Raw genomic sequence first — 27104 nt, 5'->3', positions numbered from 1 at the left:
CCATTTGAGAAACACTGAGTTAGCGTATATAACTATGTAAACCATTACAACCTGTTACAGAGACACAGAAGTTAAAGCTTCCAGACAATGAACATAATAGCTTGCATATTTTGTATTACAGTGATGCAGGTCCTATTTCTTCAAGTCAAGATTCTGGAAAAATCTTTCTTCACAAGTCAGTGCATCAAAATAACTTCAATTTCTCAAGGCAAGTCACAAAAGCCCAAACCAAACCCAATCATTAAAGACCATTTAATGATCTTCAGAAGTAAGTTAAACAACCATTTATTTTACAGTTTAAAATGTCCTCATAGAGGAACAGCAAAATACACTCAAAATGAAGATTGATCAAAAGACAGTTTTCCTATTAATCACTGTTTAAAGTTTTTTTTCTCATTTGTTTATCAAAAATTATAAGTGCCTTCAACATAACAATGAGAGTATTTAGCTTGCAGTCATAGAAATCTTTACACCACAAAACTGACAAGCCTGGTTTTACTTTCAGCATCGGTTTCACACACCTTATCTCCCGTCTCTTTCAGACTGCTTTGTTTTGTTGCACAAAACAAAAATAAGGACCCTGAATAAAGACAATTATGAAGGTGAAAATACATAAGAGCACAGATTAAGGACATTACTATTTACAGCTTGGCTCAAGGAGACACTCAAGGGGAGCAATGAAGACAGATGATAACACATCCATTAGCGGCATGATGTCAAGTTCAAGTCACATTCTTTATGATTTCTGTTTACCCTTTAAGATTTGAAAATAAAGCATGCTATAGCACATCTGTCACGAAGTCATGGCTTAAATGACCTCAGGATGCAGTGCTTAATATGTGAGGATGATTTTCAGACAGCAGGGGGCAGTAAAGGACCACATCAGGGAGAAGGAGAACAGGAATACAAATGAAAGAAAGCAACCCTTACAACACAAGGTTTCCTTCAAAATGAGGATACAACTTCATAATGTAAAATCACTGTAGTAACAGAGTTGGGTTGATGACCAATACAAAAAAAGGGAATTAAGTCTGCCCTCTGACGGGACAAAATACAAAGTCACATATGAAAATAGGTTCTGGTCAATTTTTGTTTACATTGCGTGTGTAGAGCATTTGCAAAAGACATTTTGGCACAGAATCAATTTTAAAAATATTTTTTTTTTCTTCAATATCACTCCTGGATCCTGAACAGATCCTTCCCACCATTCCCCTTCTTGCCCATGCCCACTGAAAAAAAGAAAGAAAGAAAGAAAGAAAACATTGTATGATCTTTCTTGTAAAATAATTCACTTGGTCTCTCCACATTGCTTCAGTCTTTAAATATTTATAATATTTACAGTTTCACAATTGTCCACAATACCCTTCGGCTTTAAGATGCAAACAAAAATAAACAAATTAAATATTCTTTATATAGTCCCCTGTTGAGGCATTGAGTGTGAACTGTACAACTCTAAACGTCCCCTCATGAGTTCCTGGGGCAGGGAACACTTTGGGATGGAGAGTTGAGTCCGGAAATGACGTAGAAGTTGGCTGATGGTGAAGGAGCGAAAGCAGTATGATTGATCAGGCTGAAATGATTCTTTATCATTTTCCAGCCAATGATTTTCTTTTATCTTGCACAAGCGTGGCTGATCATGAGAGTAATTCCATAACATGTATCATTTTATACTCAAATCTGTACAGAGTTCACAACTTTTTCATTAACATAGTGCAATGACTTCTCAAATCGTTTGTCTTTAAAAAATAAAAAAAATAAAAATTCACAATCACTTTTATGAAGGTAAAAAATATCCCATAGGAAGGTCTCAATCCATAGCTTTATGGGTGCTATGAATTAGAAAAGGCTATGGACAACACCTCCAAAAATGGCAACAATGAAATGAAAAATCTGAAATTATCATCAAAAATCCCCGTTTGACCCTTTAGATCCTCGTTGTAAAAGGTATAGTTTTTGGAATTCGATGTCATTGAGTGACTTAAGGACTTGGTGAAGTGAAGGAGAAAAACAAAAGTCAAAACTCAAATATGAGGCAATTCCAGTTTATAAAACTGGACAAGTCAAAGAGGGCTGGTGTTGGCTTTGTTCAGGAAAGAATGGAGGTAATTAAACAGAAGCAATGACAATCATGAGGTGAGGGGAAATGCTGGAGATGCTGTTGAGAAGGTCTGGGGCCAGGCGCGAGAGGTGGCTCTCTGAGAACTCACATGGCGGGAAAATCTGCACCACATAAGCTGGCTGTGAATCAAAAGATGAAAGTAACAATTAGAGACGGAACTAAATGTTGTGATTTTTAATTGTAAAACACAGACACAATTAAAAAAGAAAGGTAGAACTGAAAAAGTTTAAAGGACCACAGACCTGATTAGAGCCAGGGTTGGGCACGTTGATAATGCCAGCTGCCTGTTTGGCTTGTAGGTACGTGATAAAGCCACTTTTCAAAGCTTGGGTTTGACCAAGGACATCTTCTTGGTCTCGACCACAGGGTAGTGCCAGGAGCAAACAGTAGTCATTCTTCACCTGCCATGAATGATAAGTCTAATTCATTTAAGAATAACACATGATTTACAATTACGTCTCCATTTGATCAATCTTGTTGATTGAAACTTTAGAAACTGCTTTAGTAAAAACTGAAGTACTTACAGTCATTCTGCGTGCCACACTATCCAACTGGGAAGCCTCAAGCCTCATCCTCTGGACAATACGGAGAAGAGGACCTCCTTCTGTGGGCGGCAGGGAGCGCTGGGCCAGTATGGTGTTGCCAGAAACAAAGTGCAACTGGACAGCAGCCTGGTCGTTCTTCAATGCCAAAAGGCCTTGCCATACAATAGGATATTTCTGTACAACGAAACATTACATATTAAATATTTTTCTCTTTGGTATTGTCTTGAAAATATATATTCCATGAATGACATTGCTTGTCAATCTGTCTTCCTACCGTCAAAAGCTGCACCATGTCAACGGAACGATGTCCCGAATGTTCCAGGTTAGCATCCGGCCTAGGATGCAGAGAACTTGATGGGGTTACTGCTTGCGAAGGGGATGACAGGAAGGCTGGAGGGCCTTTCTGTAGAGATAGATCTGGCTTATGAGTAAGACTCATAGGAGACGCCATTGGAGACTGGTATGAGGGGGAGACCGTATCCTGTGATACTCTAGAAATGTGTGAAAGATCTGTAGAGGTAGCATGGCGAAGATGGGAACCTTCAGAGTTGGAATCACTTCCTCCCACGTGTGACTGAGACATTTTACCCCTGTAACTCAACTCAGGCTCTGGCAGGACCTGATTGAGAAAAAACATGATCCACTTAATAGTTATGCACATTTTGTTTTTGTATACGAATATGATCTATAAAACACAATTATACATGATACATATTACAATGCAAAAATATTTGCAGAATGTCAATAATAAGCATATCAAGTGACCTGTGATGATGCAATGCCTTGGTTAGCCAGGTTGTGTCCTGATGAAAGATGTCCTGAAAACTGGGATGGATATCCTCGCATTTCCCGATATGCTGGAAAGGAGCCCACACCTCCTTGATGTATCAGCTGAACCCCATGTGGGTGAGATGACACCAGGACAGGAGAAGATGCATGGACTCCCCTGATTCTACTTTCATTGGAGGGTGGATGTATCAGATTTCCTTCTGGTGGTTTGACAGATTCTTTTGCAGAAAGGTCAATGCTCTTTCCCACTATAGGACCCTTTGAAGGCCCAGAGATGTTGCTTAAAGACGTTCCAGTCTCTGAGGTGCGTGACTGTCTTGCTTCTACAGCCGCCTGCTCTCCCAGTTGCTGGTGCATAAGGATGCGCTGGTGCATGTCTCTGTACTGGTCCATGCGTATGCTTGGGTGGAGCCCTCGGTGATCACTGTGAATCATCATAACATCAGATTGGAGCTGGGGCACGGAAGATCTACTAAGAGCTTGGTTAAAGTGTCTGGGGTCTTCTTCACTTACACTGCTGCCGCCACCACCACCCGATACTGACCTATTGGGACTAGAATGAGACTGAAGTACCAAATCTCGGATGATATTAGGCTGCGGTGTGTTTGAGCGCTGTGGAGGTCCCGGGTGTGATGAAGACAGGGAATCACCTCTCCTTCCATAGTTTATCCCAGACATTGGTGGGGTGTTCATCCTGGCTTCGTGAGCCATTGCCTGAGTGACACTGTGAGGTTGAATTATCACAGAAGACTGTTCTGAGTGTGGGTGATGCATACTAGAATGATATGTAGACATTGGTGTCATGCCATGACCCAGAACGACAGAAGTTCCTCTAGGAGAACTGCTTGGAGGACACGCTTTGACAAAGTGTGAAGGGGAGTGTACAGCTGTCCGTGGGGACTGAGGTTCTTGCTTTAGGTGTAGAGCTGACCTATCAGTTGGGATGCTAGGGCTGGGGCTCATGCGGGTTCCAGGTAGTGATTGGTGGTGTGGACTCATGATTGGACTTAGGTTAGACTGCTGAACAGTTTTGCCAATGTCCATCTTTTTGGGCAGAGGTTCAGACCCCGGTCCTCTCTTGGCCTGCTGTTGCTGTATTACAGCTTGGTTGTACATCAAGACTTGGGGAGAACTAACTGGATGTTGGTACATCTTTACAACGCCACCCTGTGATGTGGTGTGATATGGGGCTTCAGATTTGTCACATCCAAGACTCTCCTGCTTTGTACTGGAAATGACAGGTTGAGAGTTATAAGACTGGCTTGTCAAGAGAACCCCTGTGTGCCCATAAGCTGTAGGGGTTGGGGCTAGTTTTGGGGTAGGCGACAGGGATGATGTGATGAGTGGGTCTTGCTTTATCGAAGATTTGGACACTGATTGCTGAAACTCTATATCACCAGCACTGGCTTGGGGAATTTGACTAATTTTGGCTCTCATCCTGTGAGGTCCTTCAGTTTTCTGACCTGAATAACTCAAAACAACAACGCCCTCTGATGTGTTGACCCTTAGGCCAGGATTGGAGCCTGTACCGTAGGGAGTGGTCTCAACAACAGAGCGCCCTCTGGACCCATCTTCTACTATATCCATGCAATGGTAGCGATTATTCTCATTAGAGTTGGCTCTAAATTTTTGCTTGGGAACAGACAGGCCAATGCTTCGGTTGCTTAGGGAAATTCGGGGAGTTTCCTCTGTATCATAAGGCATTGGAATTCGACTTATTACTGAGGTAGCAGGAGAAATAACTGTATGCTGAATCTTCTCTCCACAGTTCTGTTGAGACTCTGTCAGTGGGAAGGGTTTGTGGTGTATGGGCTGGGGGGGTAAAGATGGTCTCTCTTCGGGATGTAACTGTCTTGAACCCACCGTGACAGAGGGATTTTCATTCTCTGACATCCGCAAAGGATCTGACAATGTAGATGTCACCATAGTAGTAGGTATAGAATTGCTGTTTGATGCAGAAACATATTTAGGTTCCATCAGGATTTTTCTTAAGGTACTGGAACTAGGGTCAATATCCGAGGCCTTCGTGTCAGGAGGCATTGGGGTATTTGTTGAAGGGGTTCCAAGTGCAGTTGATGCGGGTGGAGGTGTTACCACTGTAACGTGGCATGAAGGAGCAACATAAATTCTACTTTCTTCAGTACTAGGAGGCCAGTCTGGTGAAAGTGGCATTTTGGCGGGCCGCAGCAGGGGAACGCCAAATTGGGATATAGGTTGTGGGCGGGCAGGGGCGGGAGTAGGGGTAGATGGCTTTTCTGCCTGGGGATTCTTTTTACTACTTAAAATGTTGCTTGGTCCTGAATAAAAGGCAGATTCTTTTGGTACAGGTTGTTCAACTTCAGGCTGTTCTGCCTCTTTTGGTGTGTCTACAGATATAGCACTTGTAAGGTCACGCCTACAAGTTGCCACAGCAGTGACCACAGAAGCTGCTGCAGTTGCACCAGCTGTAGCAGTAACTGCTTGTGAATTTATGGTTTCTGGGTCTTCTGGGATGGACTCCGGTAACTTGACTGGGGAGGGTTCTGGTTGTGAAACCTCTGCAGCAATATCCCCTTTCTTGTTAGCTGCACCTTTACGACTTCTCGATTTCTTTAGGGGTTTGGCTCTAACTCTGCCTGTTTTCTTTGGTGTCTCAAGAAGAGAGGTATCCTCAGCTACCTTAGTTTCTGCAATTTGCCCCTTTGGGCTGGGTGTCAAAGGACCATCATCTGAGTCCGCAGCAAGAATGTTGTTAATTACCATGTGTGTTTCAGGTTCCATGATCTCGTTGGAGGGGGATGTCAAAGATTCAGGGGTAGGAACAAGAGCAGTGTAAGTAGGAGGAGCTGTGAAACCATCTGCGTCTGCACATGTTTCTTCAGCTGTAATAGAATCAATGGCAGCTGCAAGTTCAGTTTCGCTTGCAGGATTAGCTCGCTTTTCCTCCTCAACCTCAGCTTCTTGCTCTACTATGACAGGAGGTAATATTGTAGGCTGCTCAGAAGGTGGTTCCTTGTACGGCCGAGGAGGTTGCTCAACTGTAAGTTTGGCAATATTTTCAACTGCCTGCTCTAGTTCCATCTGCCGTGCTAAGAGAGCCGCTGGATCAGCAGGAAGTTCAGGTTCTGATAGACTGTCTTCCTGTTCCTGTGCGTCAAGTTCTTTTGATTCTTTTGGAAAGCCTATAATCTTTGTTTCTGCATTCTCTTTTACTATTGTCTTGGTTTTTGTAAATGTGGAAGCTTCAAATGACTCCGGCTCATCGTCCTCTGAACGAAGTATAACTTTTACGTCATCAAGGCTTACACGGATCTCAAGATTTTTTAAGCTGTGTGATTTATCTTCTGTGACTTGCTTGGTATTTCTTTTCAGCCTTGGGGTTTTCATTTTTACACTCTTTTCAGGCAGTTGTCTCCTCTCAGTGGAGCTGGTGTCTACCTTTTCAATATCCCCAACAGTAGATTTCTTTCCACCAGAATCTTTCAAATCTTTCTCCATTCTGTGCACTGGTGAGCTTGCATTTTCCAGATTTTCTGATAGCTTCACAAACAGTTCAGAATCACCTTTAGGATTAAATTCTGATTCATCATGACTTGCCAGATCAGCTTGTTCAGCTAGTACTGTAGTGCTCCCAGATTGTTTGTCTATTCTACCTCCTTTCTTGTTAACAGGAGCAGTTAAAGTCAATTGTGTTTGTTGCACTTTCTGTGTGCGGGGTGAACGCCACCCCTCAGAGGATTTTACAGCCTCTACAGTAGTAGAGTCTTTGACCTCTGTGTCTTCTTCGATTATTTTCTGCTGATCCCCCTTAACTGGTGATACATCTTCACCTCGTTTGATGCCTCTTTTAGGTGGGCGTCCTCGCCTTGTATTGGTGGATGGAATTGGAATATCTTGCTGTAATGGTTCTTTATCAGCATTACGTTTGCGCATGGAGCGTGATGATTCAACCACCTCTTTGCCAGCTTGGTCGTCTTCATGTAGCGTGGCATAGACTGATCTTACATTCCTGCGTCGTGTTCTACCATGGATCAAACTTGACTCAAGGTTTTGCTCAGAATCTGATGCATGAATTGGTGACTTAGAAGTGGCTTTGTACTCAACTGATGCTTTTGGTACATCTGCCCGAGGAGATGAAGCCCTTTTGAGTTTCTCTCTGTCAATCCGTTCACTCTTTCGTGTTGGAGGTTTTTCAGTGGCAACAATTTGGGAAGGTTGGGAAGTACGTAGTACTGAAAGTGATTTTGCCCTTTTACTCTTGGGCTGTCTGCGGTTTGGTGACGGTTTTATTTCAGCTTCTAGCTCTGGCATACATGCCTCACAATCTGTCTCAGGTTTCTGAGGTTCTTCAAAATGTTTTGTTTCTGGATTTTCTATTTTAAGTTCTGTCTTAATTTCAGATTTTTCTTCAATCTTTGGATATTCAGAGTAGGTGAATTCTGCAGTCTCTCTCTCAAAAACACTTAGGGAAGCACCAGGAGTTGGAGGCTTATCTTCCACAAGAGGATTATGTTCCACTGACAAACTTTCTTCACTTTTTGCTACGGGTTCAATTAACTCTTTTGTTTCCATTTCATTTTCTGGCCCCAAAAGGACGAAAGGAGGGTTTCTGGTAAGCTTAGGAGCAACTGGTTTGAAGTCTCCCATAGAGAAAGAATGAGATGGAGATTCCTCAAGAAATGGCTCTACGGTTTCCCTTTTGACAGACGACACAGGTTGATCTGAGGATGGAGCTAAACATTCTTTATTTTCTGATGAAGACATTTCTTTTGGGGAATGAACAAATGGTGAAACTGACAAGGTTAATGGGGGGCTGGTTGGTTTGTCAACCTTCAGTACAGGCTCAGATTCCTTTTCAGACAACACATTATCACAATGCTGCACTTCATCTCTTTTAATCTCCACCACTATTGAATCATTCTCTGTATCAGGTGGAAGATGGTCCTTGTCCTTTTGTTGTTGAAGCTCCAAAAATCGACTATGGAAAAGCACTATAGGCTCTAGTGGCATGTCATTTACTCCAGACTCAGGCTGTGTCTCAGTAGTACCTGGTTTAGCAAAAGGCATGCCAACTCCAGTTTCTAAATCTTGGTCTTTACGTTCAAGATGCTGCAAACGCCGTGAATCCTGTTCAAAGATTGAGCTGTGCAAGAAGCGAGAGGCAAACAAGTCTTGTCGCTCGTGGTCCTGTGGCTTAAGTTCCTCCTTTTTATCATGCATCTTTTCAACAGAGTCAGTACGAATCTTTTTCTTATACCAAGAAGGAATCGGTCGAGGTGCTAGCTTCACTTTGTCTTTATCTGTACAGCTGTGGGAGGTTGGAAAGCGTGATGGGAGAAAGGACCAATTATCCTCTCTAGAGGAATACAGTGTTTTGGCTCTTTCAAGGAGTGCTTTAGTATCAGGAGTTATAGTTTTATCTAAAGCAAAAGAATAAAACTTATTCTTTTCCAAGGAGCCTGAAAGCTTCAGCTCTGTCATCCTCTCGTCACGTTCCCTGAGGATATAAGACAAGGAACTATTGGACTTGGGAGAGATGTGCTTGCTTTCTCCATCATCATCTGAATCAGACTGCACTTCTCCAGGTTCCAAATCCTGGCCAAGGCATTTGCGGGTGGTTTCACATTTTGCAATATCACTGGGGAAAGTCATTTCCATTCTAAGTGAATCAGACTTTATCTGTCTTTCCCAACGTTGCAATAACTCCTCATCACAGCCAAGCAAGGTTGTCTTAACCTTTGGGAGCTCACTGTCAGAAGACTGAAAATGTGTGGCTGTTAGGCCCAAACAGTTTTTCAATGACTCAGTGTGTGAAAATCTCTCGTCTGTTGTTGAAGATTTTCTTTCTTCGTCTATAACAGCCACAGAAATCTGGGCAGTTTCATCTTCCTCATTTGCAGCAAAGTGACCATGTCCTAATGAGGAGGTTATACTCTGATAAATGTCTTCATTCAACATTCGGGAACTTGGATAGTTGCGTTCTCTTTTTGCACTGACTATTTCAAAGTCAAAATTTTCTGATTTCTTCCGTTTATTGGAAGAGAAGTCATCATTGGCCATATCCTGAATTGGTTTCGGAACATCATCTATTATATAATCTTTTTCAAAGTCATGGGTCTCATTACTTGTTGGGTTTTCAAACTTGACTAACTTATCAGGATCACCAAGCTTAGGTCGCAGCCATGGACTTGGACTTGCGCAAACATTCTGGTCAATGTGCACAAAGTGTTCATCTCCGTCATCGGAGTCCATGCACTTCCCTTTTCCTTGTTCGTTTTCAGACAAAACTTTTTTCTGTTGTTCTTTTAATTCATCCAAATCAAGGCTGCCATCATCTAACATTTTTGTGAGACTGGAGCGGTTTTCACTTTTTGGTCCCTCCAAATCAATTTTAAGGTAGGGAGAGACCAACTGATCTGTAGAATCTTCTGGCAGCTTCCCTGACTGTGATTGCTGCTCCAGAGAAAAGCCTACAGTGTTGCTTTCACAGTCTCGTCCATCTTTAGGACTGCTAACTGAAACCATCCGGACACATTTATCCTTGTGGTGCTCCTTTTTATGCATCCCTTTTGTCAAAATGTTCTTTTCTAAATCTGTCTCATTAGCATTGTTCCATAGTTTATGAAGTCCAGGTCTAACAGAGTCTTCGAAACGCCTTTTCCTTGCAGCCAAACGATCGATATCCACAGAAATACAACTGTCAAATCCCATTTCAGATTTTCCATGTTTTTTGGATTTTATTTTAGCATCCTTGTCAATAACCTCCACACAACTGTGCATATTTTTGTGTCTAGGCACCTTTCCATGCTTAGAGATATCACTTTTCGATGGTTCAGGGCGGAAGGGAGGACTCCTCTGGTCAGCTGAAGGTGATACCAATCTAGGACTGTCACTCCCACCCCTTGGTATTTGTTTTTCTTGGACAGATTGACCAATCAATTTTCCTTCTTTGACGCGTGTCAATTGCACAACGCAAGGCAGAAGATCTAACCTTCCTTTGCTCAAGCCTTCCTTTGGAATTTTATTGTTTTTACTTCGAAGGACGGACTCAGGGCTTACATCTCGATCAAGTTCAGGTTCTGTCTCACATGCTTGGATAATAGGTGATGTCACTTTTAGCTTTTTAAGCCTCTGTTTCTCACTTTTATCCTTTTCCCCTCGATCTTTACGCCCGGCCCGCTTCTCTTTTTCAACCAAATTCCCTCTTTCAACTTCAATGACTCGATCCTTCTCAAGTTTTTCAGTTTTATTATATCTTTCAGTGCGTGCTTTTTCAAGTTTTTCAAATCTGGGTGGTGAGATTGAACTGCAGCTACCACTTCTTTCAGAAGATTGGCAACAAATACGCCGATCTGAATCACTCGGTATCCTCTCGGAGAGTGAAGGAGATGCAGTAGGGCTGGCAGGATGACGAGAGGCAATGTGAGATGGGCTTTGGCTATGCTCAATGGTCCTCCTCCCATGATCACGTCCACGATCTGTTTCAAAGCGCTCCCTTTCTCTTTCACGTTCCCGTTGCAAATAGCTGTATTTGCGAATGTCCTGCTCATAAGGGTCAGCTCTGTATTCTCGAAATTCCCGGGGGTCTTCAAAGTATTGTGGATCATAGTAATCTCCCTGATATGGGTCCCATTCAGTGTAAAACTCCCGATTTCTGGCAGGGTATTTGCGACGTGGATCTTCAGTATATGTTCCTGGCGTTCGTACATTTTCATAATATTGTCTTTCTGCTTGAAATTCATATTGAGTTCGTCGATCATCCCTGCCAAGAAATAAACCCCCCAAAATCAAGCTTTTTTCCATCATATTTTGGCATCAATAAAGTTTAACATTAGACAGAATATAGAGGCAAAAAAAAGTATCCATTAAGGAAACTCCACAAACCTTCTTTCAGAGAGAATGTCATAAAAGTCTCGAATATCCTGGCCAGATGCCTGCATTGAACGATAGAAAGCCATCTGGCTTTCCTGATTGGCAAAATCCACCTGAAGAAAAAAAGAAGGTTAACTTGCATTTTTTACATCATTTAAGCCAATAAGAACACAACAAAATTACAGAGCAACATTTTCAAGCAAAGCTTTGTTTCAATTACCTTAATTTTGCTGCCCCCTATCTTCCACCCCTTTGTGTCTTTGACAGCAGCTTGTGCATATTCAATGTTGTTATACAGAATAAGAGCCATTCCTTTCATTCTGTCAAATACAACCTGTGAAAGACAGAAAAAATAAGAGTCCCAAGGTGCCAGAAAGTAAACAATGGGTAACTGTGAGGGAGAAAATGAACAGACTTACCTTGACAACATGTCCATAGCGGCAGAAATGACGAGTAAGAAACTGCTCAGTTGTGTTTGACGCCAATCCATCCAACCAAACACACGTCGTTGGCATACTCTTTCCAAAGCCCAGCTGAAAAAGAAGAAGGAACAAATGTCAAATAGATGTTAACTTACATAACAGTTTATACAAACCATGCTTGTAAATAATACTTATGGTTGTGAATGACAAAAATGTGGTAGTAAAGCCATGATTTTAAATTAAGGTGATAATTCTCACCTTGAGTCTATTGTTCCCAAGGTACTCCCCATCCATCTTCTTTATGGCCTTACAGACACTGGCAATGTCACAGTATTGTAAAAAGGCATACTGTGGGGCTCCATTCACCTTCTTAATGTCAATATCCTTTGCAGAATAATGAAAACAGAAATGAGCTGTCACTAAGTATGATCATTTCAAACTGTGCAATGGCATTGCATGTAGGACCTGATTACCAACCACTTCACAGCATTAACCTACCACTATTTCTCCAAAGCGTTGAAAGATGTTAAGCAGGTCATGGTAGGTGGTAGTCTTCTCCAGGTTCCCGATGAATAATGTCCGTGTGGCCTTTGGATGAAACTCGTCTATCCTCTCATCCAAGGGCCGAAATTCGTTTTCACTTTCTGTCTCTGAAAAATGTGCTTATTGAAACCTTGTGCGTTTTTTGTTTTGTTTGTGCTGCAATATAGTCAATAATCAGAACTTACCAGGGCCATTCCAGGCTGTGACTTCGATTTGCATGCCGAAAAAAAGCTTTCCCTTTGATGCTCCAAGTGCTTTTTCTTGGTCCTCTTGCTGGCGAAAAAAGACAAGCCCGTAGCGCTCCTCTGAAGCGCCATGGATTTGTACAGATGTGACCTTTCCATGTTTCTTAAATTCATGGAACAAACCATCCTTCAGGCTCGTATCTGTAGTTAACAGATCAAATGTTTTATTAATTTTGTACAGGTTATTATTAAATGAACTATTGGCAATCATTTTTAATTAAAATGTGTCAATATTTGAGGGATGTACAGGAATAAAATTCACTTATATTTGTGCAAAAAAAAACTTGTGCTTGCAAACGGCATGAGCCCCTTTTAACTAACCTGTAGAGCGCACAGGAAGATTTTGGACCTTGATGCCAAAGCTTTTACGTGGTTCATCCTTTTCAAGGGAGGATAAAGGAAGTGCTGAGGGTGCAGGAACAGCAGCAGACTGCACTGAACGTGCTGGGGAGTCATCACTTGAACTACTGCTAGAATCACTGGAGCAAAAAAAGGAACATGGACTTAGATGTTGTTGCAAGCGTCACAATCTGAAAATATAACTTTCAATGTAGGATCAAAAGGTAGTTATTCTTCTGTTGCTGTCACTGGTTGTTCAGTCCCTCCAGGATTTTGCAATGTTGTGATTGCGTCAATTCAATCAATCACAGCAACTTTGCTGCGACCCGCAAATCCTAGGTGCCAGACTTTGTATCAGTATGTGACTCTGATAGCCACGGACCAAGCGGGAATGAGAAGTGATTGACATCAAGCGTATGTCGCCAAATTCATTTCCTTGTTTCTGCTATGAAGACGAGACTTGTGTGACTCGAACATCTCTCATTTACCAACAAAACGTACAGCGAAAGCGTGAAAAACATTTCAGACCTTCATGGCAATCTGTATACATTTTAACATCAATGTACGCTGTAACAGTTTTTCACTCTGAAGTCTCTGAAGCGGATGCTGTTTCATCCTGTTGGCTCTCTGCAGCAGGCCAGGCTGCTTAGTTACCCCCACAACCGACGCGTACACACAAATACACACGATGGGTGCAGGAAAAACCTGGGAGATGAGACATACAGGATGATCTAACTAGAGAATATTTACAATTGTTATTGTAAGTGCAATGATAAGTTAAAGTCCAATAAGTACTTTATCAAACCGTATGAATGTGTGTCCAAGCCCAAGCCGGGACTAGAAATTAACTAACAATGCAAAAATCAACAAGACAAATGTTCAAATTTGATTAATTAAATAAATAATAATTTTCTGTCTTGAATCAACCAGCCACTTTCATATTATACCAACATTCGCTGCACCCAGAGCCTTTTTGGTAAGGTTTCTGGGATAACTCAGCCAAGAGTAATTTTATTCTCCTCAAAACAAATTTCCTTTTTATTTTTAAAAAAACTTTACAAAACAAAATGCAAATTTGCCACTTTGTTTGCAAGTTTCTCCCACAACTTCCCTGCAACAAACAAAAGACATCGCAACTTTTATCGCAATTTACAAAAGCTCCAGGAAAATCATGCATTTTGGGCCTCAACAATCTAAAAAAAAAGGCAGCAAAATACTGGAGGGACTAGTTGCTGCGTTCGCCTACCCAAAAAAGTAAAAATGTAGTTATTGTTATTCTTACCTCAATGAAATCATAAATTGCTATGAAAATGTATACTTTATACAGATTTATCAGTTTTCAGCGATACACTAAGTGTATTAATTGAGAGAAATGACAAATCATTCATAGACTGGATAAAAGCCAAATGCAGTATTACAATATAAAGAACAGCAGTGATTTTTGTAAACGCTGACGGAAAAAATGTGACAAAATGTGTTTGCTCTGTCCAATCAGCAGGGCAAAAAAGGAGGATTTGATTAAATATTGTATTAAATAATAAATAATATAATTATATATACACAGATAGAAGCATTTGGATAAAAGATTTTGCTATGCACTTAGAAAGGGTCTTTCTAGGTTTTAAAAACCACAATTTCTCAGCAGAAGAGGAGAAAAACACCCTCTTTCTCCCCAATGTGTACAACACATCTGGTTATCAATATAAGAAGATGGATTTGCTTGTCAGTAGCAAATGCATGGTTGCCTGATGCACATTTTTCCTCTCAAGCAATCCCAATGAATGTCTCAGCTTTCTAGGCCCTCTGCTGTTTATTTCCTTCTCACTTTCTCCTCCTGTGCTTAGACTCTCCCGGAAGTGCTGCTGACGGAGCCTGGCCTGTGGGAGTGGGCAGGCAGCCAGCACTGGCCAGATATTTCCAGTTCGAACTGGATCTCACGGAGGGGGGGGGGAGAGCCATTACACATACACAGAGGTAGGCAGTGAGAAAAATATACCAGCCGTCTCCTGAAATTCCCCACATAGCACTACCTTGTCAAACCACGTGTGTCACTACTGTCGTACAGAGCTGTGGACTCTGCTGTGTCCAAAGGTGATGCAGTTATCAAAAAAATAAACAAATGGAGAGGGAGCGAGGGGAATGTATAAAACTGTAAATCCTAGGGACAGTTTTTAAAAATTCAAACCTCACTTGCACTTACAACCTTTTCTTATTTATGCATTGCTTGCACAATTACTACTAAACACTAACCCTAAATCCACTAATAAAAAACAATACATTTACAAGAACCTGGACGCAAATATCATTACAACAAATGTAGCAACACTCAGTGCACGCAGTGCACAAAAACATCTAAATTAGCAAATAAATAATCTAACAACAACAACAGAACTGACATCCACTGTTTGTGATGATGGCCGACCTTGAATTAATCCAAACTTTGAACAGCAATAATAAACCAATTTAAATGAAACCTTAACAACCTAAAAAGTGTGTCAGTGTAGCAGGTACATGCAGCAAAGGTAATTTTCCAAAAGTTGACTCCTAACTACTTAACTAACAACTTTGTAAAAACCAATTAGTCATTTGAAAAATTCAATAATGATCATACAAAAATGAGTGAAGTAGAAGCTTGCACACAGAACACTGCTTTAAAGTTATTGCACATTTACAACCTTTCTTATGCCACTGAATTAGAAATGATAGTGCTGCTAAAAAAAACACAATTGACCTTTAAAGGGAAGTCATCTTTCAAGGTGGCGCCAACGCCCATATATAGATACAAACAGCTTTCAAACCTGATGAGGGGAATCAAGATGGAGTGCTATATAGTAACACTCCCCAATAATTTTTCTAACATGCAGATACTTGTATGCAATCTGCTATACTATCTGCTGACAAAACAGACATGATGGCAAAGTATTAGGAGATATGATGTCTTTGAAACAGTTAATGTTATAAACCACAGCTTCTGCTTCAAGGAATGTTGAGCAACAAAGTATTCTTGATAGGCATCCCCACTAATCAGTGATAGATATTAAATGCACAAGCAAGTCTTTGCTTGTTGGCAAAACTTGTGTTTTGACCTAAAAACTGTTGCAGAATTCTGTAGAGCTACAAATACAGGCTACGTTAGGTTTAAAAAGAAATTATACACAGATTACAGGCACATTTCCTGAAAACCTTTTTGCCCCATATAGAAATCAAGGTCCACATTCGGGAAAAGTAGACACGTTTATTCAGCCACACTTAAATGGTCTCTGATCTGTTCCTTTGTAGGTTTTGCTGAGTGGTTAAAATGTATCCCAGTGACATTGTTTACATGATTTTCCTGCTTTGCAAAAAGTTGAGTGGTCCACATAAACACATTTTTGGTAAATCTGAGAAAAACTATCAAAGTTGAATTAACATAATCTGTTAAAGTTGTTTTAAAAATATACAGTGGCATTATTTTATATACAACTGAATATTGTATTATAGTATAAAGGCAGAGACACTAGAATAATTCAGTCAGTCATTAATTCTGTTTTGGCCTTATCAAAAACTCCATCCTGCTACCACTGTGACCTGGACTCAGGTAACAACAGAAAACGACAAATGGATGGCATCATTTATATCATCTTTTGAATGTGTCCGTACTGTTTGATTCTGTGAAATAAGCTTTTACAATCATTTCAAGCCACATTCAAAGTGCAGATTTCTATCTAAAAATACTTAGTACTCTATCCACCACATGATTAAGCCTGAGTTGCACAAAGGTAAACAACAGCGATGCACAAGGGTAGAAAATGTGAGCGCTTCACTCACCTGCCACTCGTACTGCTGCTGGTACTACTGACTGAGTCTGAACTGGAGGAGCGACTGTGGGAGCCTGACCCACTGTGGGAGCGTGGAGGGCGGGTAGCCTGACTCGCCAGTCGTTGAGGAGAGGCATTTCGCGAATGTGTTGAGTGGGGTGACCGGCTACGACTATGGCGGTACGACCGCTCCCCGCGCCGACCCCTGTCCTCCCTGTAAAGGTCCCTGTGAACCACACTAGCCAAAGTAAAGGGTTCCCTGGCACGAGACTCATAGCGAGGCTCTGCCGTCTCAAAGCGACAAGGGCTCCTGCTGTGTGAACGGTAGAAGCCAACCCCGCTGGATGTAGATCCTCCGCTTCCTCCCGTCGTAACCCCTGCTGATCCACCTGCTCCCGTGTTGCCAGCAACAGCACTAACGATAGTTCCACTGACTCCTGACGATACAGTTGTACCGCTTCCAGTGGAGGTACCAGACCCGCTCCCAGCTGTGCTAAGAGTCCTCTCTCTTGCATCACGATAATAGTCTGTTTCATAGTGCCGCTGGCGTTCAAAACTGCTACCAGGGCGCTCGTGATGTCCATAGGCACTGTGATCATACGCCCGATCCCGACTTTCAGCCGTTCTAACACACAGGAAGAGAGAACAACACATTACAGTTACATTCCGGTCATTTAAAAACACTGCTAGCATCAAACATTGGGCAATGAAAATCATTAGGTGTCTCTGGTGGGCTTTTTTTTTGATTAGACACACAAATAGACAGTACACTAAAGTGTTTGGAGAAGGGTAGGTTTTAAGCATCTAAAGAGAAAATTATTTTTCAAGGGGATTTGAATGATAAAATGCTTGAAACAACTAATCATTTCTAAACTGTTTAGGACTTGGAGATGTCTATCTATCAGATCCTATGCCAACATACCAACAACTTCCCTAACCACTGCTAGGTCCATGTTCATGCAACGGCTTAAAAATGTTAACACAAGCTTTAAGATTTTTAGTTTAAAACTGCTTTTCTTTGAATGCAGATGTGTCACTATTCATTTTTTTATTCAGTTTAAGCATCACAGACACACACTGTAAAATGCAACACACTATATTAACAATGCAATCAGCATAGGACAATCACAAGGGGTTTTGAGCAAAAGACAAGCATTTATTGTTTAATCAAACAGATATATTTACCAAAGTTCTAAGTATAATTGTAGGATATAACATACTTGCACAAAAGTTCCTTATAAAAAAGGACTTACATGAGAGCGTTTGTAGATTGTCAGTTACGTTTATCATTTATCGGAGAGGCTTTATTGAAGGTTTTGAAGGCTACTTATTACCTTATTGTTTTGTTTATAATGTTATACAATTTGACTCCACTTATTCTCCTGAAAAAAGGTCTTTAAAGCATCTTTAATGAAGATGCACACCAGAAACAGTGCTAATAAGGACATTCTCCTCAGACCCGAACATCCTCGTTCTGAATAAAGCAATCAGAATTTAATTTAGTAATGCAACTGCTGTGTCATTACACCAGTCATATTACCCAACTCCCCGTAATGAGCAGGACAGGACAGCAATTACCACTGTTTGAATCCAGATCTCATTATAACGGCAAATTAGCCATGATGTTCCAACACGGGGCGGAATATGGTTTAATATAACAACACTTACAAACCCTCATTGTACTGGTTCTTTAAATAAATGGATATATTTTATTCTCTGTCCAGTTCAAACAAGAGAGTGGAAAATTATTAAGACTCAAGGCAGTGCCAGATTTGAATTGAAAACAAACCTCAAATTTCGAAATGGTAAAACCCCTTTGCAGTGCTAATGTTGAAATAAATACTAATGAAATCAAAGCTTTCAGTGTGGAAAAACTAAAAGGTATTGTAGTGATCAAACCAGAAATTATGTTCATATTGTTGATAAACCAACCACGTGAACAGCATTTTGTCTTACAGTAGTTATGTAATGTCCATATCATACAACTACAACTTCCTTGGTTTGAGTTTGGGCAACTTATTAAGACGCTCACTACCTCCTATTCCATTACCAATCTTTCCAGCCAATTTCTACTTTCAAAGAACGTAACACATAACTAGAACTTAACTTTCAATAAATGAATTTGCTCTGTCTCCTTTGAGGGTGAAATGAAGTTTGTTATGTCAAGTGTGACCAAAAACATCATCCAATCAATTTCCAAAATGGAATTTAAAAATTGCCCTTGCTGATAATTGATTGAGGCATCCAAATCTTTTGGCTCTTTGATTGATTTTGACCATCCGAGATGTTTGGAGTACATCTGTGTAAAGATGTTTCTATGCAGTTTCTTCTTCTTGCTGGGTTGCATGCTGCTAAACTGTCTAAGCCAAAACTGTTGATGCCAACAAAGAACGGTAAGTAGAAATCCAAGATATTTGCAATATGGAGAAACTTCTGAAACGGTTTATCTCATTAAACAGAAGTTGGCAACAACCTTTGGTTAGTGTTTTAACAGTAAAAATGAGTGCACAACGTTTTTTGTTTTGAGTCTCAAGCAAACCTTTGTAATTACTTCCTATATCAACGCATTTTTTTGTCTCTTTTTTAATCATTTTCCAACTTTTTTGTGCTTTAATGTACACAAAAAGTGCAGTGTAGTGTTTATTGTTTTGGATGATGTAGGAAATTGTATACCAATAAATAGGGAAATGGTTCCTCATACTTAGTCTGAGTTTTAGAAAGTAACGGGTCAACCAAAGTGCTAACAGAAGGCTGCTGCTATATCTATCAAGTATACGTCTTCCTCTGCATCGCTGACGCCCTGTGATGTCCTAAAAGGCATTTTGGTAAATGATCCATAAAATGAGTTTCTTAAATTGCCCAACCTGACCTTTACAACTGACAAAGAATATGTTACTCATATTCACGTCATTCTTGAGAGGACTTTGATAAGACTATATTCATCCCCTTAGCTTAACTCTTTGTACCAAATATTAAACCCTTTTACCTTTTCCCGCCCACAAATATTTTTTATTTTATCCTTTTTAAGGATATTTGACTTAGTTTTTTTTTTTTTTTTAACTGAGCAAAAATGTGTGAATGGATTTAAGGGTGTGCAGAGTGAATTACTGAGCAACTATTTTATATTAACTTATGTGATTTGGCCAATTTGGAAATATTCATCTGTAAAACATTTGACATAAATGTAACCTATAGACACTATTAAAACCCATTTATATGCTCATAAATGGAAGTCTTTCATTATGTCTTTCCAACAAAGGCTTTTGCCATGGAGCACAAGAACAAAATACTGCATGGGATGCACATAGTCTCCTAGATGTTGAGGATAAATTGGTTTAGGACACATGCACTTTGTCTGTATTCCACTACGCTATACATAAAGTACAGCGGGTCAGGGGTAACTTCTGTTTCAGCTTATTTGATTTAATAATCTGTGTGCTGGATTCATGAATAACATCTATGGTATAATGATGTCTGCTGTGAAATTGATGGATTACCTTGACCCCTAGATGCTCTCGAAAATGCTAATTTGGTGGTGCAGGCTCACTGCTCAATAGATGGCCTTCAATTTCACTTTACACAAAACAGGTTCAACATTATTCATGGAGCTTAAAAATAATTCAGTTAGACTTCTTTTGGCAGAATGTCCATGTGTTTGAATTCTAGTGCGCTCTGGTGCATGCTAAGCACACCAACTATTTTGGGATTATGTGAACACCATAAATGTAAGGATGCATTTCAGCAGCATGCTAAAAAGTTGTCTTATGTGGAGGCTCAGTCATGTGGGAGCAACACATGTGTATCAATTTAATTCAGAATTTCAAAACCTTTTTATAATTACTTCATTGTTAAATATTCTTCTGCAGTGCAAACCAACCGTTAAACTGTGCAGCTGTGGAGCACCCTGTGGTCCCTGCAGGATGAAGCAAAAACCACGGAGCTTGGGGGTGGGCTTCTGTCACTGTCATTTTATATAATAATACTGATACTACTGAAAACTCAATTGAAAATCAGTTTTTAAATAAAATAAACAATTTGGAATGTCTATTTTCGGTTGATCCACTGATAAATACAAATTAAGGTAATCCATCAAACTGAAGCAACGGTCCTGTAAAGCCAGCACTGCCATGAATCAGTCCTGCTTATTGATTTGCAACATTGAGTACAACACTAATATAATCAGCAACCTAAAATACATAGATTCCACAAAATAAATCGAAGAGAAAAATCTGTGACTGTTGGGAAATTTCAACCATCTCGTAGCCATTATGGTTTTTAAAACCCTACATGGAGACGTTTAAATGCAGTCAGGGACTTTGGAGGGATGTAATCTCTATCTATGATACGAGTCAAAATTCTGAAAGAATAATCTTAAATGCATTATATTTCTCAGAAGTTTAAGAATCAAATTTTGAATCTGCACCCTGACAAACATTATTCAGTATTCATATTCTACACTTGTGCCATAAAAAGGAAGCCGAGGACATTTAAAACTGCAGCTACAAGGCAGGAACCAAAGATACTGGGGCAGAAACTAATAGTTATTTTAATTATTGATCAATAGTCTTGTTATAGTTTATAAAATGTTTGTTGCCAATTTGTTGTATTGCAACCAACAGTCCAAACCTTACCCTAAAGATATTTAAAATGATATACAACAGAAAAAAAGTAGAAAATCCAGCAAGTGTTTGGTAGTTCCGCTTGAAATCATTAAATTTAAATTTCATGTTACTTTTTGTTAAATATTAGTTAACTGATCACTTTTGCAACAAAACATACTGACATAAACATCTTAAACAGACCTTGACAAAGCTCACATTAGAAGCATTTAAATATGTAAAATGTAATTCATTTCATTTTGTTTCACTGTTTTTTTCAGAGACATTAGGAAATCTACACATTGCACAAAGAATTTCTAATTTTGATCTAAAAAAAATGCATCCCTTTGTCTTTATTACTTGATTGTATTCCTATTCTAATTATATTATTTTTACTTTGCCGGCCCCACTTTTCACTGCACATATCATAAATATGAGTGTGGGACAGATCGTTGAGTCTCCAAATCCCTTTAATCTTTATAAGATTCCACAGACCAGTCTTTAAATTGTATTAAGACAGTGAGTAAATTAAAAAGGGAGTTTTACTAAAATCACTAGTGAAATATGGATCTGTTCATCATAAAGAGAATGGGGGGGGGGGCAGGTGAGAGGAAAAGAAAAGGAAAACAATACAGAATAAAATACAGATTTCTGCATATAGACACAGGCAATAAAAGCATTCTATGTACCAGCTATTTCGGTTAGTGGGGGAAATGGAGAGAGACAGGGGTTCAAACTAGCGGGTTAGAGAGGACAGCTATAATACACAGGGCAGGACATACCAACCTTTTGAGAGAGTGGTAACTTGACCTATAATTCCAAATACAATCTAGGGAGATAGAACTTTGTGAGCAGAAAAAATGGGCAAAAATGTTGAGTGGAGAGGGAAAAATTTTAAAATGTAATCCTCATCTTCAGGGCGGGGAACCACACGTACTTTAATGAGTGTTTAATTAAAATTATGAACACAAACTTGGCCTTGTACAGATCCAGGGTAGAAGGTTTTGTATGCTAGAAAATGTCAATGAGTCCATATATCCATCCAAACGTGGGGGGGGGGGGAATCTGTGTTGCACTTGAGTCCAGTAAAATAAATGCATGATATCCAGGAGACCCTCTTCCGTAAGTAGTAATTTCACAACAGCAATGATGGAAAAAATTCAGTCTTGCGTCTTCAATTCGAGAAGTCTTGCACATTCCATGTTGGTCACACTGTGCACAGCAGTAAAGTAGTCAAATTCCTTTGGCAGAGGGAGGGAAATCTGGCCATGACAAATCAAGAATAAAGAACATGTCTCTTAATGGTAATCCAGATTTTTGTTTGTAGAAGCGTTACAGAGTATACATTCCCAGGGTGGATAACATAAATAACAGTTTTGAAGCTCATGGATGTTCATGTCTGTTGTCAACCTCCTATACAAGAGGAAGAGCCTGCATGCAGTCCAAACAGAAGCGGAGTCAACGGGTAATGCAGTGTCTGGGTGAATCTTCTGTTCTCCAATTCTGCATGTGATTGTATCCAAGGTTATATTATAGTTCCATATTCAGGTAAGAAGCAGGTAATCCACAGACATGAGACATGTTATCTCCAACAGCAACTTTCCAGTCTCAATTTCCAGCATTCTTCTTTGAATTGTACGATCCAAACATAGTCCATGTTGGTCCTCAACAAATCTGCTAGACTCAGTCGTTGAAAAGTAAAAAATAATCTCCACAAAAATAAGACGGGGGAAAAAAAATGCATTGGCTCACTTGTTTCTGTTGTCTCTACTAAATTGGATCACCAGTAGAGGTCTCCCAGCACTCAAATAGTTATGCCCTGATTTTAGACAATATTCCCAAATAAAGAAATAATTTAAAAAAAAAGAACCAAGAAAGCAACCCATACCTTTAGCATGATAGCATATCCTTGAGGTGTTTGGCCAGTGTTAATCCAACAGAGAGGAATAGATATCCTGTGTGGGTTATCCAAAATGACTCCGCCCACGAGAGAAGTGAAGGTGTGCGCGATAATTAAAAAACCAAATTAGACTAATCCAAACAATAGTGTCGTATAAATCTAATGTATGCTCTTGGTTGTTTTGTTACATGAGGAAAAAATGGTGAAATTAATCCAACGAGCAGGGCGTGTAACTCCAGATTAGGGGAATCCCAGGGATGGCCGCTGGACCACTCTCTCTTTTTCCTCTCTCTTTCTCTCTCTCTCTCTCCCCCACCCCCCCCTGCTAGCAATCTCCAATAATCCTGGGAAATTTTACGATATCCAATCTTTGCCCCGTATTTTCCACAAATGATATATCCACCTCACACAGATGTTTAAGATCACAAAGATAATCTCAAACAGACTAACCTGTTGACTATTCCTTCAAGACTAATAGATACACTTGTGTACACCATGCTCTCACTTATGGAATATCTCTGTGTACCTGCAAGTATGAATCCAGGAGCACTGGCCACGCTCTGAGGACTGTAGAGGGCATCCCTATAAGATTTAATTCTTGAGAATCAACTCTTTTTCTCCTCTCCTCTCCCCCCCCCCCCCCCCCCCCCCCCCCCCCCCCAACAAGTAAATTAATAGATGGTGGGAGGATGCTTGGAGGTAAGGTGTATACCCGAAACCAGGGTTCCCCCTGCCTTCAGAGAAACTTTGTCCACTTACCCGTCTAGTCTGCGTTCATAGCGTCCATCTCTGCTGTGGAGCGACGTGGGGGGCCCATACACAGTCCCCCCTGCCGCCCTTGTGAACCCTGATACATCCCGGCCACGAGTGCCTAAGGTCAGGCTATCGTCCAGCCCCCTTGCGGCACTAGGAATTGTGCCTGGTTCATTGTAATCAGTGCGCAGGTCCCTGTCCCCCATCTTGTTGATAGCATTATGAGCCTTCTGAGCACTTTTAATGTCCACAAAATCCACAAAGGCTGCAACTCCACCTTCTGAACCCCGCTTGGGCAAGACCTTGACACTCTCCACACGTCCATATCTAGAGAAAACAATGGAAAAACAAGAGGATCACTAGGTTTTGAACAGCAGTTATATTAGATGAGCGTTTCGAACACAGTATTCAATTTTAATTCTTAGTGTAAATAATGAAATTTTTGGCAAATAATGACTTTGTTTTCATACTGTTCAATTTAAGTATGCCTGTGTGCGTGTTTATGTGTGTTTGTGTGTATATGTGTGCGTGCATGCATGCGTGTGGAGGGGTGGGAGGAAAGGTGGCTCTTATTTTCTGCTCTGTGGTACTTTCTCACAAGGCAACAGTAACCCAGCAACTGGACTTGAAACCTTGGCACATTGCATGTTAATAAATGCATAGATTTTGTATCATTAGCATGTTTTCAAGGAGGAGGGTGAGCTCATAAGATTACACCTACTGGCAAGCACACATATGAGGTTTGGCAGGCATGAAAAGAGACGTGACATTTCCTGATTGGCTGTGTGTGGGTTTAAAGAAAAAAAATCCAAATGCGTTATGGATGTCTATTTGGCTTCTTTTGTTTCACTAATAGCAAAACAACTTTTGATGCAATGTCACATTCACAACATAATTTTGCATTTTTAACCCATATTAAAAAACTGTTCTAAATTGATAGCCGTATGTAGTTTTAATAGACGTATATGAGGGTAGGCATTCCATTGTTTCCTCAATAAGTATGTGCAGGACAAAATAACTCGTAAAGTGACTGTTGAAATGAGCAAGCCCAGTCTGGGGTTACAAAGCCTGCCATCATCATTGTGCGTTGAGTCGTCTTGTCGTCGTCTATCCCCCCCCCCAACCCCCCCATCGGGAGTGTAATTTCGCTGTCCGACGGAGACAGTATGGGTGCCCATAAATTTATTGGCATGCCATTTCCCAACATTGAACAGCCACCGACGCCATTTTAGAAAAGCTGTTCACACTGCTTACTCATTCTGCCGTCCCCCATCTTCAATGACTTCTATCACACATAGGGCTGTCATGCACCTGCACTGACTACCTCTGGGTTAACGCTGGAGCGGAGTGCATGCTAAAAGCGACTCGATCGCCGACACGGTTTTCAATGCGCTATTGCAATAACATGCTGCCAGTCACCATCCCCCAAACATAACGTTAAACGCATCATAGCACGGGCTTATGTAAATAAAACGCCATATAACCTAGGTAGCCCATTATCGTGCGTTGTGCAATTAAACACAACCCACATTTGTAGTTTACTCACTGCATCCCTCTACCGCAAATAACAAGACCAAGAGTAGCAAAATAATTATTACACAGTAAAGAACGTTACGTTGCTCATATAGGTAGACTATGTTGTTCAAGCAGTCTGGTCTCCAGCACACATGGACGGAGAGGCAGGCTGCTATTTCCTTGACAGCCGAGAAGTGAGAGGCGAGAGCGCGCAGACAACCGTGATATCAAATCATATTTACATTTTTGTCCGTCCGAGGAAGACAACAAAGAGCCGAATGATAAGAAATGGTGCATGGGTTTTTATCTGCTTCAATAATCCAAATAAAAATCACAAGTGGAGCTCAATCAGAATATCGTAATTAGAATATCGATATGTAGTCTGATTTTCCTTCAATCAAATCACGCTGCAGGCTGTGCAAGTCAGCAGCTGGGGGAAGCTACGCGGCAATAATGTAGCAAAGATAACCATGTATGTGTTCACACACACACAAAGTGCCTACTACAATGTTGCTTATCAGTTAACACAGAGCACGTATAATCACAGCCAGTTTGCAATAATTTTGCAGCGTGGATGTCGCGTCACCTTTTAGCTTTCACTGACTTCTGTAGCATCTAGGAAGAAAAAATCCGGCTCTAGCCACAGCCACATTGCACTCAGATAGGTAGCCTACATCCGCGAATTAACCCTACTTTGTGCGCAGGTCTACTTGGAAGCAGTCGACCTGACAAACTCACAGAGAGTCAAGTGAAACACCGGTCCCTGATTTTCTCAGGCACCAGAAAAAAAACACGGCGATAGACTTCATGCTGTCTGCCAAATGCAGACTGAAATGCATGGCGTCTAACAATGCTAGCGGCTTGCCAGGTAGGCTGAACTTTGTTTACACTGACTGTTACAGAAAAACGTGTTTTCTGTACGGCAACCAGGTGGAAACGTAGGCTTCTCTAAAGTCAAATGGTGTGAATGATCAACCACACAACATTAAAAGGGCAATTCAAGTTATCACTAGCCCTATAAGTTAGAAACCTTATAACCCTATGTCCGCTAGCTGGGTGGTTGAAGCGTGTTAGCAGCTTTCTTTTTTATCTCAGCTGAAATGCAGCACAGTGTTGTTGCTTATGGAGAGCTGACAGCACAGTTGCCAAATGGGACTTTGCTACAGGGGAACCTCCTGCTTCATCCCGACTTCACTAAAATGTGACACAACAGAGAGATGCTGGCCATGCACTCGTTGTTAAAATACAAAACACACACACACGTCGCTCATTAGTGTTTCTACTCACCGCTTGAAGTGCTCAATGATTTTCTCTTCTCGCACATTTTCGGGTAAATTTCCCACCCATAAATGTCTGGTTTCCCGGACCATACTGTGTGCTCCTGCTCCCGTATCATACAGATGAGTTTGCTACGTCAGTTTCTTCCCGTGCAAAATAGAAAAGGTTTGCAAGATAATCCCCGGACAAGAAAAATTACACTTGGCGCAAATCATTGACTGGTCGTTGTGTGACCCAATGTAAACCATTAGGTTGGATACCCGCACGCTGTTTGATACTCTTCACTGTTAAAGCGCGATCTTGAACCTCATGAACGCGCTCCGGACTGTTCCCGTGACTAGGCGCGTCCCTGACACCATGCGACCTTTGGGTGTCGAAATAAAGCATGTAGCTTCCTAAAAAAGATGCAG

The 27104-nt window shown here is 40.8% G+C and overlaps 1 protein-coding gene across 2 annotated transcripts; it reads right to left on the bottom strand.

Annotated features, from left to right (window-relative positions):
- Positions 1-269: 269 nt before the first annotated feature.
- On the bottom strand, positions 270-27104 carry spen (spen family transcriptional repressor). Of its 2 annotated transcripts, none has more exons than XM_034876525.1 (15): positions 26704-27104; positions 23908-24228; positions 16661-17275; positions 12836-12993; positions 12455-12655; positions 12225-12376; positions 11985-12110; positions 11724-11837; positions 11525-11638; positions 11317-11417; positions 3430-11194; positions 2939-3283; positions 2644-2838; positions 2362-2538; positions 270-2238 (listed from the first exon to the last, which is right to left on the bottom strand). In XM_034876525.1, the coding sequence occupies exons 1-15, from the start codon at positions 26784-26786 to the stop codon at positions 2107-2109; spliced, it is 10599 nt and encodes a 3532-aa protein (XP_034732416.1). In that variant the 5' UTR covers positions 26787-27104; the 3' UTR covers positions 270-2106. The 2 variants fall into 2 exon arrangements, with proteins under 2 accessions (XP_034732416.1, XP_034732417.1); XM_034876526.1 differs by having other exon boundaries at positions 2362-2520; positions 26704-27103.

The sequence above is a fragment of the Etheostoma cragini genome, chromosome 7 (genome assembly GCF_013103735.1).
Source record: "Etheostoma cragini isolate CJK2018 chromosome 7, CSU_Ecrag_1.0, whole genome shotgun sequence".
NCBI lineage: Eukaryota > Metazoa > Chordata > Actinopteri > Perciformes > Percidae > Etheostoma > Etheostoma cragini.
Note: the sequence above shows the minus strand (reverse complement) of the source record. Positions and strands in the feature narration are given on the sequence as shown.

What these genes read in the sequence shown, in the direction of transcription:
- spen (XM_034876525.1), bottom strand. Translation starts at nt 26,786, where the DNA reads ATGGTCCGGGAAACCAGACATTTATGGGTGGGAAATTTACCCGAAAAT. An exon ending in TAGGGGGCAGCAAAATTAAG is followed by an intron (nt 11,418 to 11,524) that starts GTAATTGAAACA and finishes TTTTTTCTTCAG; the next exon opens with GTGGATTTTGCCAATCAGGA. An exon ending in AAGGCATTGCATCATCACAG is followed by an intron (nt 3,284 to 3,429) that starts GTCACTTGATAT and finishes TTTCTCAATCAG; the next exon opens with GTCCTGCCAGAGCCTGAGTT.